General features: G+C 37.2%; 1 protein-coding gene across 3 annotated transcripts in view; it reads right to left on the bottom strand.

Moving 5' to 3' along the window:
- The window catches only part of trio (trio Rho guanine nucleotide exchange factor), a 996,553-nt gene that overhangs the window by 545,642 nt on the left and 430,044 nt on the right, over positions 1–20,867 (bottom strand). For all 3 annotated transcript variants that reach the window (XM_090387950.1, XM_090387951.1, XM_090387952.1), the window contains exon 16: positions 9,439–9,608. In XM_090387950.1, coding sequence (XP_090244076.1) covers positions 9,439–9,608 — 170 coding nt within the window. The remainder of the gene's footprint in view (positions 1–9,438; positions 9,609–20,867) is intronic.

The raw sequence follows: 20,867 nt of genomic DNA, 5'->3' as shown, positions 1-20,867 counted from the left end.
TCTGAAGGCTATAACCTCAGAAGATACAGACTTACTTAAAGCAGAGTCTTCAATAGAATTTCTGCTTGCTAAGCTTGATACAGCAGAAACCCCATTTGCTTTAAAGTTTCACCAAAGACTTTGCAGCGTTACAATGCAAGACGAAATTGCCAAACTGTGGCTTTGCTGAGCTATCTACACAACCCCAAAAAGGTTAGGAAAGAAGATTCAGGTTCAAGAACTTTTGATTTTCCAAGTAAGCAAGTTTTGAAAAAGCATGCTGAAGAGATTTATCAGAGATTATTTGCAAAACATTCGGAAGGAGTCTTAGCGTTGAATGAAGAAACTGAAAATAAACGAACTGTTCTTTTAGAAGAAAACAAAGACTCATCTAGTTCCGATGTCGGAGATACACTCATATGAGAGTATGATAGTGATTATTAGAGAGTATGATATGAAAGAGATTAACTGAAGAGCCTTCAAAATATCAGAGTGAATTGGAAATCAGCAAAGAATTTAAAATTTCGGAGGCAACTAGCAGCAGAAGTGAAAAGCTGGAGAAAGTTTATAGGGCACTGCTGACCATTAAACCAACAAGTGTCCAATCTGAGAGTGTTTTCGATCACTGGTCTCTTTAACACAAAAATAAGGTCAATTCTATCAGGAAAAATGCTTAATATACTGTGTTTTTTAAAGGGCCATTTTCAGAAAAAAACTGAGCAATAAATAGTAAAGTAATTTCCCCAGGCTGTTTATTTTTATTTATTTATTATTATTATAGGGCTTCTTATTTTTTTGTATAATCTCAAACTGGTTACCTTTTTGGAGCATTTTAATTTTTTTAACTATAAGAGGTGATAGATTTGTTTAAAAGATTTGATTACGATTTGTACAATCTACCCAAGATAAAATAAATACTTGTGTTATAAGCTTTTAATTATTTTCCCTAAGTCTGAGAAAATCGGTTTTAAAACCGGTTTTAAGAATAAACTTCGGTTAAACTCGGTTTTGAAATTTCTCGGTTTTATGCAAGCCCTATTCTTGAATAAGGTCACATGCAATTTCTGATTATATATAAAGCAGAATATATGCTAATTAATTGACATTCCTGAAATATTTATTAATTGGTTGTAAAAAGTCAAATATTTAAAACTGCAACTATAAAATCCCTAAAAAAACCCCCATATTTAAGTCAAATATTTAAAATTGCACCTTCTTTATGATAACGTTCAAAAGGTATACAATAAAACCTGATTAATTTGAGGTTCAAGGGACTAAAATATGTTTTGATTTAACAAAGTTTGAAATATTTAAACAAACAATATTAACTAGTTGAAATTTTTAGGCAGATTCTCTTTTTGTAGTGTAGAGAATTTTCAAAATTCTTTTATTTAAAATGTTATTAATCTTTCAGTTTTGTTGGGAGAGATGATTTAATCACTATGAGAAGAATAACAATTGTACTAGGGAGAAATTTCTTGTGTATAATAACACAGATTGATAAGTTTGTTGTCACCATAACAGTCATGCAGCTTAATGTACATGAGCTGCATGATAAATGCATATCTGTTAAAGAATGAGTATTCAGATTTTTAAATATTATATTATTTGATGTTTAATAGTAATGGTAGTCACCATATAGTAAAAAGGAAGTCACAGACTTTTTTTTTTTTTTTTACCCCAAACACGAGAGGTATTAGAACCTATAGTACTTATTACCGTGCTTGAGAAGACGAAAGAAGATATTTGTTGACATTGGACTTGAACTTCTGTAGATTGTAATTTTTTGCTGCACTGGAGAAGAAGAGAATTGGGGGAGGGACCAAACAAGTAGATAAAAAAACACAAATTATATGTTTCACTCCTCACACTGGATACTCCTCACAAATATCCAGCAGATCTTTGAATTTTTTCAATTGTCAGCCTCAACTGCCCATGAGGGCACCTTGTTCCAGCTATCAATGGCTAAAAGAAAACTTCCTACAATCTAATCTAAACCTCAAGCCCTATAATTTGAATTTATGACCCCTAGTTGTGGAATTGTTTAGAACAATTCCAGAACTGGAACTGGGGTTCATACATTATTCCAGTGTAATGTGGCTCCAGGGATTCCCCCCCCCCCAATTCTACCACTGTTTAGAACAGTGAGAGTTCCACCTTAATTCATTTTACTAATCCCTCTCAGAGCTTATACCTCAATCTGGACACCTCTGAGGTTCCTGAATACCAAGCTCTGTTAGCCCACACACTCAGAGCCTTTCTTCATACGGACGTCCTTCTGTCAATCTCACCATTCAAGTTGCCCATCTTTGGACCCTTTCAAGAAGCTCGGTGTCTTTTTTCAGATGAGATCTCCATACCCCCACAGTATTCCATTTGCAGTCTTGAAACTGCCTTATACAGAGGGATTATGACCTCCCTATCTCTACAGGATGTCATTCGATAAATCATCAATAGGACACCATGGGCTTTTTGGCTACCTGTTTACACTGTTCAGAAAACTTCATATCTGCCCGTATTGTAACTCCCAGATCCCGTTCCTTCTCCACTGTTTTTTAATTCAACCCCACCAATTGTATAATTTATTCGTGGGTTGCTATTCTCTAAGATTAACACTTTGCATTTAGCAGCATTAAAACATAGCTACCACTTCTCTGACCATCTCTGAAGTCTGTTCAAGTCATCCTGAAACAGTGCTAACCATTGGGACTGACCATTAACGACTCTGCCAATCTTACGTCATCTGCAAATTTTGACATCATGCCTTCTATCCTTCTGTTGATGTAATTTATGAAAATGAGAAACAGTGGTCCAAGAACCGATTCTTGATGAATCCCATTCCTGATATTACACCAATCTAAAGAACATCCATTAATCACAACCCCCTGCCTTCTGCCCTGAAGCCACATAGCAATACATCTTAGAATATTACAGGTAATCCCAACCTGTTCAAGCTTATACAGTAACCTCTCATGAGGGACAGAGTCAAAGGCTTTGCTAAAATCCAAATAAACATGTTGAAATTATTCCCTAATTCCAGTTCATGAGTAACTGTGTCAAAATAGCCTACTAAGTTAGTTCAACATGATTTACCCTCGACATACTGGTAATCCTTAATATTTGTAATCTATACAAAAAAAAAAAAAAGGGGGTGACATTTCTCTCTTTCAGCACAAACAGGTGGTAGTGGTAGTAATAGTGGCATGTGATGCAAGCAAGCAAGCGTATAAGCTTATGCAGCATCAGCAAAAAAAAAAAAAAAAAAATTTTACACAACCATTCCCTCTAAATGTTTCTCCAGTTCCTCCTTAAATTTATTTAACCTATCAACTTCCACAATGACAGATAGAAGTTTGTTCCAGCAATTAACCACCTGCAGGCTAAAGGCAAATTTCCGCACATCTATTCTAAATCTCTCTTTCCTCAATTTGATGCCCTCTTTATGCCCCCTTAGGTTTTTAATCTAAACAAGTGGAAGAATCCCATCAGAATTCAGTGTGCTCAACTCATTCAAGGCCTTATACACTTCAATCACATCCCCTCACAGGTGCTTAGTCTCCAGGTGCTGCAATTTGCAGAACTTAAGCCTCTCTTGGTAAGAGGATCCCTTCATTCCCCTCACCAATCTTGTTGCCCTTCTCTGCCACTTCTCAGCCCATCTTCCCAAATTTTCTATATCCTGTTGCAGTAGCACACTGCCATTAACAACCCTGCCAACCTTTGTATCATTTTCAAACTTCGACACTAAGCCTGATATACCTTCATTAATATCATTGATAAATATACAAGACAACAGTGGACCCAACACCGAACCCTGTGGGACTCAACTAATAACATTAGTCCATGAAGAGCAGCGCCCATTGATTACCATCCTCTGTCTTCTCCCACTCAACCATCCTTTTATCCAGTGTAGCAACTTACCCTTAATAACATTCTGCTCCAATTTGAACAGTAGCGATCCATGCGCAACAGTGTCAAAAGCTTTCCTGAAATCCAAGTACATGATATCAAAATTATTTTTTGCATCCAGTTCCTTTGTATCCACATCATAATATCCAATCAAATTTGTCAGACAAAACTTTCCCTTAACAAACCCATGCTATGTCTGAATTATTGCTGCAGTCTTGTCTAGATGATCCTGCAATGCATCTTTAACCAGTGACTCCATTATTTTACCCAGAACAGAACAGAAGTTAAACTACTCGTGCCACCCTTCGATTGCCCTTTGTGAATTGGGGAAACATTTGCACATCTCCAGTCTGTGAGGATCATCCTTGAGTCCAAGGATGCTCACATAATTATGGCTAAGGGTTTGCTTACTTCCTTAGCCGCCTCCTTTAATATAACTGGATAGATCCCATCCAACCCAGGTGGATTTCTTAGGTTTGACTTCAACAATTTCTCTTCCACTTTGCTCTCAGTTATTACAAAATCATTAAGAACCCTGCTACAATTTGATAACCTTCTGGCATTTTTAAACCTTAATAACTCCTCATGTGGGAATACTTATTCAGTTTGTTTGTATCTGAGCAGGATCATCAACAGTCAACTCATCTATGTTAAATGAACCCCAGGGGCTCATATCTGGTAAGTATGGGCTTGGCACACCCAGGGTCCTGAGCTGGATATCACCATTCTTCTCTTTCTTGGTGATTCTCTCTCTCTCTCTCTCTCTCTCTCTCTCAGGGTAATTCGAATTTTTTTTTAGCTGGTGCACCATAAGCCTCAGGCTTCCTTGCACTATATGGCTAATAATAATAATAATAATAAAGTGGTCCAATCTGATTTATCCCTTTCCTTCTAGAGTTTATATAAGTAAAGAAATCCTTGCTGTCTTTCTTAGCATCCTTTGCCAAAGATTTCTCGTAATCTGCTTTCGCCTGCCTAACCTCCTTTGTGACTTGATTACAGACTAGTTTATATCTGCCATAGGCTTCTGAGTCACCTGATAATTTATATGCATTCCATGCATTTTCTTCTCTGCCACAAGTCTCATTAGTTCATTTTAAAACCATTTAGGCCTAAACCTTGAACATTATTTTTTAATATTGTTCAATTTTAGTAGCTTCCACGATTAATTTGCTGTTGGTAACATCATCAGTTGATCCCACTGTACAGAATTCAAAAATTGTCTGAGACTATAGTTACCTTTACGGAATAAAACACCCTTTCCTTTACCCCTGATGGTAATTATATCTTTAAGTAAATCCCTCATCAGTACACTGTGATCACTGCCACCTAGTAGTTCCTTTATCTGCAAATTCTTAATACACGAATGATCACTGCTGATAACCAAATGAAGAGTATTACCCTCTCTGGTTGCCTCTCAAACATGCTGCTGCAGAAAACAATCATCCAATAAATCCACAAAGGTCTTACTAGTGTGTGAGTGACCAACCCACAAGTCTCAGTCAATATCTGGGAAGTTAAAATCCCCATTAGAAGACATTCTGATTAACTAGCCCACTCTATTTCTCTGTACAATTTTTCATTGTACTCATTCGAGTCATTAGGCCTATAATGCACTCCTACTCTTATTTTTGCTTTCGCAATGCTTATGCCACACCAAACTGACTCAACATTGCACTGTTCATCTATGTCAACTTGATGCACTTCTTTTGATTTTATGTTTTTCCTAATTAAGAGCATAACACCTCCTCTCTTCCAAGCCTGTCAATCCTTTCTGTACACATTGTACTCCCCAAATTCCAATTCTGCATTCCTAATATCTGTGTGACACCACGTCTCAGATATCCCAACAATATCTGCCTTTGATGTCTTCACCAACATTTTAAATTGATCAAATTTATTTACTATACTTCTCAGCATTAGTATACATGCACCAATTCTTATCCTTAGTTACTCGAACACATCCCATATGCCCACCTGTTTCACGATCACTGCCATCAATCCCTGAAACCCTCGATGTCACTGCCTCGATAGCATCAGCAAATATTCTTGCACACCTTATATTTAAGTGTATCCCATCCCTGTAGAAACAATCTCTCCTGTTAACAAGCACAGACCACGCTGAAAAAAATTCTAACCCCTTGAGCCTTGCATATTCCCACCAGGGCCGAATTGATTGACAAAGCTCTCATCATGTACTCCCTCCTATCGTGTCTGGGCGGAATTGCAGACACTTTCAAATTTATCCCTAACTCACGACTTTTTTGCAACATTGACCTGTACTTGTTAAGTAAATCTGCAGATCTTCTACTCTTAATGTCACTGGTGCCAACGTGTACAACAATATCACCCTTTGTGCCCTTAAAAGATCAGTTTGACTTCATTTTAGAACAGCTGAAAGTGGTAGGCAGAAAATAAACAGAGTGAGCATGACTGAAAAGAAGTAGGTTTGATTAAAATTATTAAATTTACCTTTATTTCTACCCTGTCTAATGTTAGAGAATTTTTCACATTTTGCTATGAAATTAATTGCAGATGCTTACATAAAATAAAAAATAAAGTAAAATGCAGTGTGTGTGTGTCAAATAAATACAGTCAAACTCAGTTAAAGCAATGTCAGAAATAACAATAACAATGACTTGGCTATAATGTTATTATTAAATCAGTTAATAAAAATCTCTACATGAATAATGCCATTTTACTTTGGTTACAAATTCATTTCAAAATTGCATGCATCAGCTACAACAACTTACAAACTGACGAACAATATCTACATACACGCCTTCCATACAAACAGACCCTCGTTTTTTCATAGCTACCATTTGCATTTTGCATAATGACATAATGACATATTACAGTAAAATCTTCATAAAGATCCACAGAAGTGAGTAATTTCAGACCTGTAAGATTAACTTCTGTTCCTTGGAAAAATAATGGAGTTAGAGTTTAAAGAAGTACTGCTGGATCATCTTTACAGGAGCATGATTTTATGGAAATCAAAGCATGCATTTGTTAAGGAGAGTTGCTTATGTAACAAGTCTGATTAGTTACTATGAAGAGTAACAAAGGAAATGATTGCAAAATATAACTCTGACATCATAGACTTTACTAAAGCTTTTGCCACTGTTCTTCATGAACGACCACTGTACAAACTGGAGCAGTGTGCATCATTAAGGGCAAGTTACTGCCATAGAGAAGACAGTGGTTATTATTATTATTAGCCATATGGTGCAAGGAAGCCTGAGGCTTATGCTGCACCAGCCAAAAAAAAAAAAAAAATTCTCGAGTTATCCAGAGAAAGAGAAGTAGAAACGAATCACCAAGAAAGAGAAGAATGATGATATCCAGCTCAGGACCCTGGCAAACCCAGTGTCCTGAGCGGGATATTATCATTCTTCTCCTTCTTGGTGATTCCTTTCTACTTCTACTTCTCTCTCTCTCTCTCAATGGGTACTGTTCTTGGACAATGGCATTAGTGGAGTCCATCGGACTCAGTGCAGGGCCCACTGTTAATTTCGATATCAATATCAGAAGTAGCAAAAGAGGTAATAAAATCTTTAGTCACAATTATGACAGCATCCTTGAATTCAGTAGAGATTCCTACATTTTGGAGATGTGCAAATTCTTTCTTCTATTCACAAAGAGGGATCAAAGGGCAACACAAAAACCAATTATGGACCTCTAAGCATGACTTCTGTAACAAGGAAAATAATAGTCAGTGGTTAATGAAATATTGCAGGGTCACCTTATCAGGAATGGAACTATACAGAAATCACAGCATGAGTTTTTGATGAAGGGATCCTGCCTGACTAATCTAACTAGCTACAGTGATGCAATAACAAAGAAACTAAATGTAAACAATTTTGACATCATATATTCAGATTTCAGTATTGGAAATCACTGCATGGGTTTTTGATGGGGGATGGCTCCTGTCAGACCAATTAACTATGAAACAGTAACAAAAGAAGTGGGTACAAACAATTTTGACATCATATATTTAGATATAAATAAAGCTTTTGATAATGTTCCATACAAAAGACTGCTATACAAATTAAAGTAGCATGACATTGGGGCAATACCACACTGCTCCAATTTATGGGGAGAAACTTATCTCTAGATATATACTGCTCTTGTCAAGTTTGCTTGCATATAAGTTCATCCAGTCAGAATCGAGTCTATAATCAAGCCCATTAATCCCTTTCGGGATTAATAGGCTGGACATTTCATATGTAATATAAAATGTCTAGTGTTATGCGAATGTCCTTTGTTAACTGAAAATGTAACTAATTTATTCTGAAATTAAGTTGGCAAAAAAGAGATTATACAAAATATTAAAATTAAAGTTTTCCATAGTCAAGGAAGAGAAATTGTTTCCCGTGTAATCACATTTTGTGAAAAGGAAACTGAAAATAAAACTCCTATGATTCCTGTTTGCAAAACAGTTGAATTGATGTCTTCACTGACTGCACTGTCAAGACAGAGTGTGCTTTGAACAAGAAATGAGAAGACAAAAGTTGATAAAACTGGTGAGTCTTTTAAATCACCTAAAAAGAGCCATTACATTCATCTCATAACTGAAATCAATTATTATGATATAAACATAAGGCTCACATCTGGTGAGTATGGGCTTGGCACACCCAGGGTCCTGAGCTGGATATCATCTTCTCTTTCTTGGTGATTCCTTCTCTCTCTCTCTCTCTCTCTCTCTCTCTCTCTCTCTCTCTCTCTCTCTCTCTCTCTCTCTCTCTCTCTCAGGGTAACTCAGGAATTTTTTTTTTGGCTGGTGCAGCATAAGCCTCAGGCTTCCTTACACCATATAGCTAATAATATTAACTCATTTCATGTGGCAAATCAAGCATTTCCAACAATAAGGGCAATAATTGAAAACTTGAAAGAAGATGAAACATTTAATGAAAGTAGCACAAGTTTAAGAAGTATTATAAAATGACTAGGATATATATGGAGTAAACATAAATCCAGTCATCTAATATTAAAAGAAAAAAGGAAAGCGAATAAGAGATATAAGAAGTATATGTCAATACAGAGAAAGTGAATAACCATTTGTTTATGTGAATGAAATGTGACTTAATAATTCAGTATTTAAAAAAAAAAAAAAAAAAAAAGACACCAGGCAACTACTAATCCTTTAAAGCAGGAGTGGGCAACCCCTGGCCCATGGTTGTTTTCAAAGTATACAGAATAAACAGCCTGCCATTTATTATATATATTTTTGAATTAATGGGATTTCTGATGGAAAGTTAGAAAATACTCTGTGCATTTCTGTGACAAATATTAATCCAGATATCAATTCACTGATAAAAATAAACAGTATCAAATCTCTCATTAAATATTACAAGAATAAAATATTGCAATTTTTTTGTTACTGGAATTGTAATTTTGTAATTTCATCTTGAATTTGAATTTCATTTTTCTTATTAATAAATTTAATTATACGTACGTGTATGAATCCATTATGCGAGGAAGGTACTAAATGAAACAATTAGTAAACTCATCACTGTTAATAAGGAATTTTTTTTTTATTTCACCTACCTTAGCTCTTCCAAAAGTGCTTCACCTTCACTGATTGTACTAACTGCTGCGTCCACTGTGGAATCTCTCTGTTGGGTGAACTGTTCTATAAGCTGTTCGGCACCATCAACGCTATCTGCAACTTCATCACTCTGCAACTCTTGGCGTAATTCATCAAACCAGCTGGACAACTAATAAACAAATTCTATATTTAAGAAATGCTAAAAACATATTTCATCCAAATAAAATGAAAAAAAAAATATATCCATATCTGAGAATTAATTTTGTTACTGACATTATAATATATATCTAAATGCATAAAACTGAAGCAAATTATGTATTTATTGAATACAACAATTCAATGTTATTCACCACTGCTAGGGTGCCTCCGCAGCCAGGTGGGAAGGAGCAGCAGTGCGTAGCACATGTTTCTTGATTAGACCGGGGTTTGAGCCCGTCACCACCAAATACGGAGGATGCGGAAAGGTTAGGGAATGACCACCGCATATCCCGGAGCAATATGGCCTTAGTTGCTAATGCTCCTAAAAACAGAATAACAACAACAACAATCACCACTGCTATAGAATAATAACTGGTACCAATAGCAAATATATATCAAATTTAAAATGCTATAAATAATTTATTATATATTTGTACAATAAATTTATTAATAAATTAAATAAATTAAATGTACATTATACTTATCAAAAGTAAAATATTAAAAAAATTAAGCAAAAGCAATAGTCTACTGAATTCTTTATTCAAAGATTTCTTTATCCATTCCACTAATCCATTATCCTTTAATCAACCCACCTATAGAGCAAAGGGAGAACTATCTACTCTCTGTGACTGCCCACTGCCTAACAATGATAAGAATCTGCTAAACTTATGAGAACATTTCGATTTATTTCTGGAATTTCTTTTAAAATTGACAATAAACTAAAAATTCATTCAATGGTGTGGTGCCTGATATTTTATTATATTTTAATTAACTAGCATTAATTTGCCTTTAGTCAAAGGGCAATCAACTTGGAACAATTATCAACTATAGCCTTCCAAAAAGAGGGAGCATATATAAATTAAAGAAGAACTAGATGGAAGAAGTTGAAGAATTTTTTTCCTTGAATCCTTCTGCCATTTTAATACTAATAATAACTGAAAATAAATTAAACACAATAAAAAAAACACACATTAAGGGAATGGTTACTTTGTTATACATTTTTATAATAATATTAACAAAAAATACCATGTCCAAAATTACAGGATTTTACAGGCCTTCTGGTTCAAAAGTAACCACGAACTAGGTGCCATTATTTCAACTCTGCTAAGTAGACATTTTATTAATTAAAAATTATTGCTTTATGTTGTATTTTTATTTAAAACTATTTATGCAGTTGTTATTTTTGTGTTAAAAATAACAACTGCATAAATTTGATAAAATAGGTAAAAATTTCCTTACATAGGGTTTGAAACTGCTGAATAACCAGTGTCCAAGTATTTGTAAAAAAGTAGTCAAAAATTTCCTTAACAGGGCCTCAAAACTGCTAAATAATTAGTGTCATAGTAAGAGGTAATTTTACTACAAACATCAGTAATAATCACATTGTGATTTTGTATTCCTTTTCATATCATAATTTCACAATTCTTTTGTAGGACTATCATTACTATTAGAAATGTTTTTAGTAAGGCTATTAAATTATAAAATTATGAATATAACTGTATAGCATAATATAGGCATAATAATGTAAACCTGAGAGCGTAATATATGCATAACATAAACTTGGCAGCACAATATATGGATAATAATATAAAGTTGGTAATGCAATAAGTAATATTGTATTTAGATATCTCTTAGTTTAGTATTCTCAAATTAAATGGAAAGCATGCCTCAGATTATAGAAGCAAAGCAAAAGGCTCCAAGTAGTGGGAGTGCTGTACTCAGGAAGAACTCAATAGGAAAATTCTATGAATCACAGCCTTACAACAAAATGTACTACTTTTTTTTTATGTAAACCCCAAACACGAGAGATATTAGAACCTACAGTACTTAGTACCGTGCTTGGGTTGGAGGCTGAGAAGACAAAAGAAGATATTTCTTGACATTGGACTTGAACTTCTGTAGACTGTAATTTTCAGGAAATACGTACGAAGGAAAGTTGTTTCAGAAAACGGCAGTTGAATGAATAAACGAGGAAGGGGAAAAGTTGGTTCTGTGAGTTTGAAGTTGGACAGTAAATGGATGTTGGCTGGTGGCTGCACGTGTTCGGACTGTATTGAAAGAGAGAGAAAGAGAGCAGGAATTATAGAAGCCAATTCAGAAGAACAGTGCCCATGGAAGTATCTGTAGAAAAGGCATGCAGCAGAAACAGTACGTCTATGAGACAGCAAGTGGAGAGACTCTGTTAGAGATGAATCATTAATTAACCTAACTGCCCTCTTCTGAATGGAATCAAGAAGCCCGAGAGAGTTTTGGGGGCACCACACCAGATGTGGGAACAATATTCCATGGTAGGGTGGATTTGCAATTTATACAGAGTGAGTAGCTGTTTAGAAGAAAAGTAATGCCGAGAGCGAAAGAGAAAACCAAGTTTTTTAGATGCAGAGGAAGCAATATTTGTAATGTGATTGTGCCAAGAGTGTTTAGAAGTCAGGATAATCCCCGAAAGAGATATATCATTTTGCCTAGAAATCAGAGTGTCACTAAAGATAAACAGCAACCGAAGAATCCTTTTTGCAAGATATAAGACAAGACTGAGTTTTAGAAGGGTTGAAATCAACTAAGTTGTCTTTGCCCCACTGGAGAATTACCTGAAGATCGGCATTTAAGGAATTGGTAGCAGATTTTCGAGAGGTTGAAGCTGATTAAGCAGGGCAAGGTTTCTCAAAATGGAAAGTGGAATGCAATGGGCTATCATCGGCAAAACTATGGATAGGATTTCCAGTCAATGGAAGAAGGTCATTAATATACAAGAGAAAAAGAGTGGGAGAAAGAACTGAACCTTGGGGGATACCGGCATTGGTGGAGACGTTAGAAGACAGAGAGAGAGCCATCTACCATCACCCTAAGTGAGCGATCAGAGAGAAAACTGGATAAACAATTACAAAAAACAGTTGGTAAACCATAAGATAGAAGCTTGTTTAGAAGACCTTTATGCCAAACACAATCGAAAGCCTTTGAGATGTCAAGAGCAACTACTTGTGTTTCACCGAACCTTTCCATTGAATTGGCTTTTGTTACCCATTAATGGGTAACATAAGCCAGAATATCACCAGTGGATCGACACTGACGGAATCCATACTGGTGATCGTTGATCAGACGGAAGGATTCTATGTAGTTTAAGAGTTGGCGGTTAATTGATTTCTCCATTACTTTAGAAAGAGTATAAGTAATTGCAATAGGATGATAATTGGATGGGAGGGATTTGTCACCCTTTTTAGGAACTGGCTGGATATCAACAAATTTCCAAGCAGAAGGAAAAACAACTTTGGAATAAGAAAGTGAAAAAACGCGGCAAAGAATAAGAGTAAGAGTAAGTTCCGGAGCACAGGTTTTGAGAACAAGTGGAGAAATACCATTGGGACCTGGAGCTTTCTTAGCATCAAGATTCGTCAAAATCCTTCTGACATCCTTTTGACAGAAGACCACAGGAGGCATTGAATGAAGTGTGTTGGGAATGGTGGGAGGTATTTTACCAAGATCATTAATACATGAGTTGGAAGAAAAATAGGATGCTAGCAGGTCAGCTTTCTCCTTGGCTGAAGTGACAACCGAACCATCTGGTTTGGACAGAGGTGGGAGCAGAGATGGGCAAAAGTTGCAGCCAATAGCTTTGGCAAGAGACCAGAATGCTCGGCTACCATTAGGCCAAGAAGCAAGTTTTCTACTCTTAGCCTGTTCAAACTCTAGTTTGGAATAATTAATAACTGCTTTACAATTGTTACAAGCTTTGGTGTAGGCAGAAAATGAGACTGAAGAATTAGAAACAAGCCAATTACGATACGCAACATTCTTCTCTTGAACAGCCTTAACAAATTTATTGGAAAACCAAGGTTTAGATAAAGGACGAGATTTTAAAGTGGAGGGTGGGATAAAGGATTCCATTCCTGCAAGAATAATTTCACTGACACGATCTGAGCAAACGCTGACATCAGAAGTTTTGAAAGAGTAACCCGAACAAGGAAAAGAAAAGAAATTTCACAGGTCATCCTATTTTGCATTCTTGAAATGCTAAACAACATGAGCTTGGGAATAGCCATGAGATAAAGGCTCCATTGGAGAAGAGACAATCAGCAAGTTGTGATCTGAAGTGCCTAAAGGACCTCTCACTTCGACTGTGTACATAGAAGGGTTGTTTGCGAGAAAATGATCAAGCATGTTGGCTGTATGATTAGGATTGTCCGGTATTCTTGTAGGTAAATGAACAATCTGTGCAAGGTCATTAGTAATTTCAAAAGCCTCAGCATCTCAACCAGCTGGAGTTGTGAATATTAAAATCACCAAGGAAAATTACTTCACTGTTAGGAACATTGGACTGGAGAAAGTCAAGTTGCTTGTTGTTGTTGATATGGGGGTTTGATGGTGCATAAGCTACTTTGGCAATAATGTGCCTATTCATTTATTATAAAAAGAAATGAAAAAGTTTCATAAATTCAGAATTGATTAAAAAGTCCAGTTTGCTTTAAGAAGTTGAAAAATTCGGAAATATCTGCATCGTCTCCAATGAGATTCTCTAAAGTTATTGGTCTACGAAGATTAACCAGTGATAGCAGGGTTGAAGTTCTGTCTTGTTCATAGTAAGGGCAGTCAATGAGAATGTGTTTAATACTCAAATTTATATTACAAAGTGGTCACTGTGGCGGGTCGTTCCCTGTGAGTAAATAAAGGTGGGTCAGATAAACAAAAAAAAAAAAAAAAAAGTGCAGCCATTATCAACCCACTGCAGGGTGGAAGCCTCCTCAACAATTCATGCTGAGGGAAATGGACCATAATCTGCCACGCTGGTCCAGTGCGGGTTGGCAGATCGACCGTATTCAGCAGTCAGGGGCTTGAACCCCGGTCTACTCAAAGAGTATGTGTGTGTGCTACTGCACTCCCGCTCCTGCCCACTTGGCTACGGAGGCCGTTAGTATGTCCTATACCCTTGAAAGGACTACCTCTTCTCATCTTGATGTGCGGACACTGGAGCGCCAAATTTTTGGATCGTGTTTAAATTGAAAGAGTTTATTATTAATTTAAGAGTGCCATATTGCTGTCCATTTTGACAGGCATGCAGCCTGAATGGTTAATGCATAGTCTGATGGTGGAACAGAGATATTAGTTAAGTCAAAGTTAGTTGGATTTTTTGCAGCTTTATCAGTCAGTTCATTGCCCAAAATGCCAGAATGAGCTGGAATCCAGCAGGTGACCAGTTGATGGCATTCTTCAATTTGTAGTAATATGCTTTTTATTTCGTCTAGAACAGGGTGTACTTTATCTAAGGGGTTACATGAAGCCAAGATTGAGCTGAGGGAATCAGTGTAAATAACAGATTTTAAAGCACAGTCAGAAGAGAGATTCTGTAAAGCTAGTTTGATTGCATATAACTCAGCTGAGAAGATACTGAATTCAGATGGCAAGGATGCTGAAATAACGGTATTTGGAAACACTGCAGCCACTCCAACGTTTGAATTAGATTTAGAGCCGTCTGTATAAATTGGAGAAAAGTCAAAGTATTTTTGAGTGTGAGCTTCATGAAGTTGTTTGATATTTGATGTTTGTAAAATGTTCTTTCTCCATTGACAGAGGTAAGTGTCACAGATTGGAAGAGGAGGAGGAGTCCATGGAGGTTGAGTATAAGTTGCTACCTGCTTTACGGAATGGATGGAAACATTCCAAATTTGCATCAGTTCAAGAAGGCGAAGACCAGCTGGCTTTACTATGCTTGGTTTATTTCTGAAAAGGTTTTCTAATGGTGGATTGAACAGGTATGACTGAGTCGGATGCATGGCACAGCTTTGTATCTTGACAGCATACTTCAATAACAGTGTTTTCCTATGTAAAGTTAGTGGGGGTTCATGGGCATCAATGTAGAGACTATGTGCTGGTGATGTTCTCAAAGCACCGAGTGAAAGTCTCAAAGTACTGTGCTGAATTGGATCAAGCCAATGCAATGCACTCAATCTGGCTGAATCATAGATGGGAGCTCCATAATCAAGGTGGGATCTGATTAATGCCCGATATAGCCGAAGCAGAGATGTACGATCTGCGACCCGATATGTTTGGGAGGATAAAGCTCTGAGTATATTTAACTTTTTTTAGACAGGAAGTATGTACATTTTTAATGTGGTCTATAAAATTTAACTTATTATCAAGTGTTAATCCTAGAAATCTGATGCTATTAGTGACCGGGATGGAGACATTATAAATTTGAAGTTCAGGATCCGGATGAAGTTTGCGCTGTCTACAAAAATGGATAGCAACTGTTTTCTGCTGCGAGAGTCGATAGCCATTGAGGCTGGCCCACTGTCATATTTTATTAAGTGATATCTGGAGCTACCGTTCAATAGACCTCATGTTTTGGGAATGGCAGGAGATGGAAAGATCATCTGCATAAAGGTAGGTCTCAACTGTATTTGGAAGCTCATTGGTGATGGAATCTATTCTAAGAGCAAACAAAGTGGCACTCAGTACTGATCCCTGTTGTACTCCTCCTTCCTGTATAAACGTTTTGTAGAGGGCATGTTCGTACTGAACTTGAAACAATCTAGTACGTAGGAAGTTCTGAACAAATATAGGAAGGTTGCCTCGCAGACCAAGAGAGTAAAGATCACTAAGTATGCCATGCCGCCACGTAGTGTCAAAAGCCTTCTCGATATCTATTGAAACCATTACAAGATGTTCACATTTAACAAAGGCATTTCGAATGGCGAATTCAGCCTTGACCATAAGATCTAAGCATGACCTATTTTTATGAAAGCCATATTGGCTATACCTCATTAGATGTTGTGACTCAATGATCCATACGAGTCTTCTGTGGACAATTTTTTCAAGGATTTTGCTCAGGCAGCTTGAGAGAAAGATTGGTCTATAGCTATAGGGGTTAGTTGGATCTTTCCCAGGTTTTAGGAATGCCAAAACAGTAGAGTGATGCCAAGAAGTTGGAAAAATATTTTCTAAAAATATACGATTGTAAAAAACCAGAATTTTGGATTTTGCTCAGGCAGCTTGAGAGAAAGATTGGTCTATAGCTATAGGGGTTAGTTGGATCTTTCCCAGGTTTTAGGAATGCCAAAACAGTAGAGTGATGCCAAGAAGTTGGAAAAATATTTTCTAAAAATATACGATTGTAAAAAACCAGAAGCAGGCGTAAAGCTTTGTCATCGAGGTGTTGAAGTAGAAGTTCAGATTATTGCAGAGGTTTGTTATATGGAAGAGTATGGGTGGTTTGAAATTTTATGGCATGCTTTTCTCTCTAGTGTTTTTAATTCGTTGGAATGATGTAGAATATGCTGATGCCACTGATATTTCAGCAAAAGTATTGCCCAAAGCATTAACAATATCTAAGGAACTGGATAGATCTTGCCCTTTCCAGAAGAGGATTCGAGAAGGTATAGTAGGAAATTTACCAGATAACTGTCTAATTTTTTTTTCCATATAGTTTTCGGATTAGTGTTTCTGTTAAAGGACAATGCAAAACGGGTCCAGGATTCTTTCTTGGCTTGCCTTTGTACAAATCGTGCTTTTGCTCTTTGCTTCATATAATTAATGAGATTGGTTACGGTTGGACATCGCCGAAATAAATTCCAGGCTTTGATTTTTGCTTTTGTGCACTCGTCATTCCACCAGTAATTATAATGCTTGCAATCAGGGGGGATTTGATAATGGTATTGTGTCCTTGGCCACTTTTAGGAGATGTGATGTGATGTAATCTGTTACATTATCAATATTCTGGAGCTGGATTTTTTCCTCGTCAAGAGAGATTGATGATCGAAATTTTGCCCAGTTTGCACGAACAAATTTCCATTTCCTGCAGAGCTTGTTTGAAGGAGTCAAGTTGCAAAGAGAAGAAGTCAGAGTTCCAAGTGATTAGTGGAGTTGGGAGAAAGGAAGAGACAACAGATGAATTTGACACAATGAGGTAGAGAGATTTTAAGCCAGAGAAGATCAAAGAGAGGAGATTCCAAATTGCCAAGTCTCTAACAGGGAATATCAGAACGGACATATGCACAAGTACCACCTTTGAGGTGAAAGGAATCATACAGCGAATAATTTGGGCATCTGAGATGAGCAGTGGTTAAATCAACCGATAACTGAGATTCTGTCAGAAAAAGTACATGGGGTTTGGCAGACTGCAAGTGGAAATGGACATCGTTGAGATTAGAATTGAGACCACGTATATTTATGAAATGGATTAGGAAGTGTTTGTGAGGCTTAGATCTTTTCGCAGATAAGCTTGCTCTATTAGTTTGACAATTCATGGTGTATTCAATAGTAAGAAAAAGTTGGTGGGACATTCTGTATAAAATAATGAAATTTTTGGATATGGCGAACAGTTGGTAAGAATATACCCAGATACTTGACATAACGTGGCCTTGACCATGCTCCCCACATACACACAACTTGGACTCCCTCTAGTCACTATCTGGCAGAGTAGAGGTAGCAAGATTATACACTAGCTGATCCGGAAGCCTCCTAGAGAGTTACCAATAGGTTCGGTCCGGTGTACTAACTAGCGGCCGGCCTGCGAACACCGTTTTAGAGCTGTACCCTCGAAATGTAAGGAATGTTGGATCTCGCCACGACGTTCATCATAACCTCAAAAGTCATCAATCATACTGCATGATGGAAGAGATGGGGAAGGATTGACCGGAACTTATCTCTAGAGACTAAACGTGGGTTCCACCACTTCAAGCCTCCAATAAGCAAAGTGGTGGTATTGCACCGGTTGATGAGAGTCATCTACCACCTAGTACTGCCTGGTAACATAGAGGGGTGGCATTCCTCCATGTGGTGTGGGCACCACACCTAAAACCCCTGCTTACGTTAGTTCACACCTGGGTGGTCTCCCACCATGTACTTGTGCATGGAGGTTATACCCAGGATTACTAAAAGCCCCAACATCGTGAAGGTGCAAGCAGAGGATTTGGCTGTCACAGACCGTCCGGACTTCACCGGAATTGGGTCCACTTGACTTGAATGTCACCCGAATATCAGTTCCATCACCGTTTTAGATCCCAGGTAGCAAGTACAGCTTGTCTGGCATATCTAAGAGAATATCTGTGACAACCTCAAGGACTTGTTGAATTTTTATGGAATTTACTGGAAGTACATGATATAGCCAAAGGGAGCGTGTGCACTTTGTGTACGTGCGTGCATGTGTGTGTGCATGCGCAAGCATGCAAAGAGTGCAGGGACATTAAGAATGAACTCGGCATTCTGAGAGTTTGAAGATATTCAGGGTTTAATGCCTTGAAGGTATTTAAAATGATGGGTACCCCACAAAACCTTCAGCTGCCTACCTCATAAAAATATTAAGTTCTCTGATCAGATATCAAGTTCTCTGCTCTGTACTGAACAGAGAACTTAATATCTGAGTGCACAATTACCCCCAGATCTTTTTTCATTTTCCACTACCGTGAAAGTAGTAGCACACAGTTCACATGTTACTTACGTACATTACTTATGAAATGCCAAAGCTTGTACTTATGCATCCAGAAACTGTGTTGCCTGATGCATATGTACAATGCATAAGTAACAAGCAGTACATCTCGTGAGGATTCTGAGGACAACTGCCCTATTCACTTCTCACTTAAGCCACAGCAGTTCTGCTACTTTTAGCCTTTTGCTTTGCTACTGCTCTGGTTTGAAGCATGATTTCCATTCAAATTTGGTTTAAATGAGAATACTAAAGTAATATACAGTACTTAACTCAAATAATAACACTTCCAACAGTTGTGTAGTAATAATATGTATTACATTATCAAGTTTCCATTATTAAATATATATATTATGTTAGCATTAGAATTAGTAGAGGCATTCGGTGCAAAAAAGCAAGCTTATGCAGCATCAGCCAAAAAGAAAAAAAAAAAGAAAAAAGAAAAAAAAAAAACCCTCCCTTTTCAACCCTCCATTCATTCCAAATGCCTGTCCAGCTCAGACTTAAATTTTTTAGGCTGTCAACTTCCACAACAAAAGATGGAAGTCTGTTCCACCAATCAACCACCTGCTGGCTAAAGACAAACTCCGCTCTACAACTGTCTTTCCTCAATTTGAATCTATGCCCCCTCAGTTTCTTAATCTGAGCAAGAAGAAGAATTCAAATCAGCATTCAGCTTGCTCAACCCATTCAAGGCCTTATACACCTCAATGAGATCACCTCGCAGGTGCCTATGCTCCAGGAGTTGCAATTTGTAGAACTTAAGCCTTTCTTGGTAAGAGCAGCCCTTTGTTCCACTCACCAATCTTGTTGCTCTTCTTTGTACCCATACTAGCAACTCCACATCTTTCCTAAAATGAGGCCTCCAGACATATACACATTACTCCAGGTGTGGCCTGACCCTTGCCTTGTATAACAACCTCCCTGTCCCTGCTAGCAAAATTCCTATATACACCATTGACCAGACTCCATGACCTGCCCTGGCAGGCCCCTGTCTGCACTGTTCAGCGAACTTCATATTTGACTGCACAATTACCCCCAGGTCTTTTTCACTTTCCACTTCCCTGAGTGTAGTACCACGCAGCAGGGAAGATTCTCTTCGGTTATTTCTAACCATATGCAGTACTTTGCATTTATCAATAAATTTTCAGTTGCCACTTCTCAGCCCATTTGCCCAACTTATCTAGATCCAGTTGGAGTAGCATACGATTTTATTCGCTCCTCGAGTAAGTGTGAAATTTAGAAAATTTAATGACTTAGTATAAGGGTTTAAGTGAAAAATTTCTTAAATTACAGTTTACCACCTCGAAAACTACCTAAAAAAACAGTGCATAATTGATATTGAATTTGGACTTCGTAATGTTCCACATAAAGAGTTATTTATTCAACAAGTTAACCAGGTAGTGAATAACATAAAAGAAATGCGACTTCCTAAATTGAATACATATGACAGTTCAGCTTTACGTGAACTTCTGGAAAATAAAGATATTATTATTCAGAGAACTGACAAAGGAGATACAGTGGTAATACTCAATAAACCTGATTATATTAATAAGTTAGAGTCAGTTGTATCAGATACCGCCACTTATCTTGAAGTAGACCCGGCACTATTTGCCAATTTGGTCAAACCCCAGGGGCTCTCATCTGGTGAGTATGGGCTTGGAACACCCAGGGTCCTGAGTTGGATATCATCATTCTTCTCTTTCTTGGTGATTCCCTTCTACTTCTGACTCTCTCTCTCTCAGGGTGATTCAGAAATTTTTTTTTCAGCTGGTGCAGCATAAGCCTCAGGCTTCCTTACACCATATGGCTAAT

Source organism: Mastigoproctus giganteus, chromosome 13, assembly GCF_048544385.1.
Source record: "Mastigoproctus giganteus isolate SK-2022 chromosome 13, ASM4854438v1, whole genome shotgun sequence".
NCBI classification, from domain to species: domain Eukaryota; kingdom Metazoa; phylum Arthropoda; class Arachnida; order Uropygi; family Thelyphonidae; genus Mastigoproctus; species Mastigoproctus giganteus.
The sequence above is the reverse complement of the archived record's forward strand: the minus strand, read 5'-3'. Positions and strand labels throughout refer to the sequence as shown.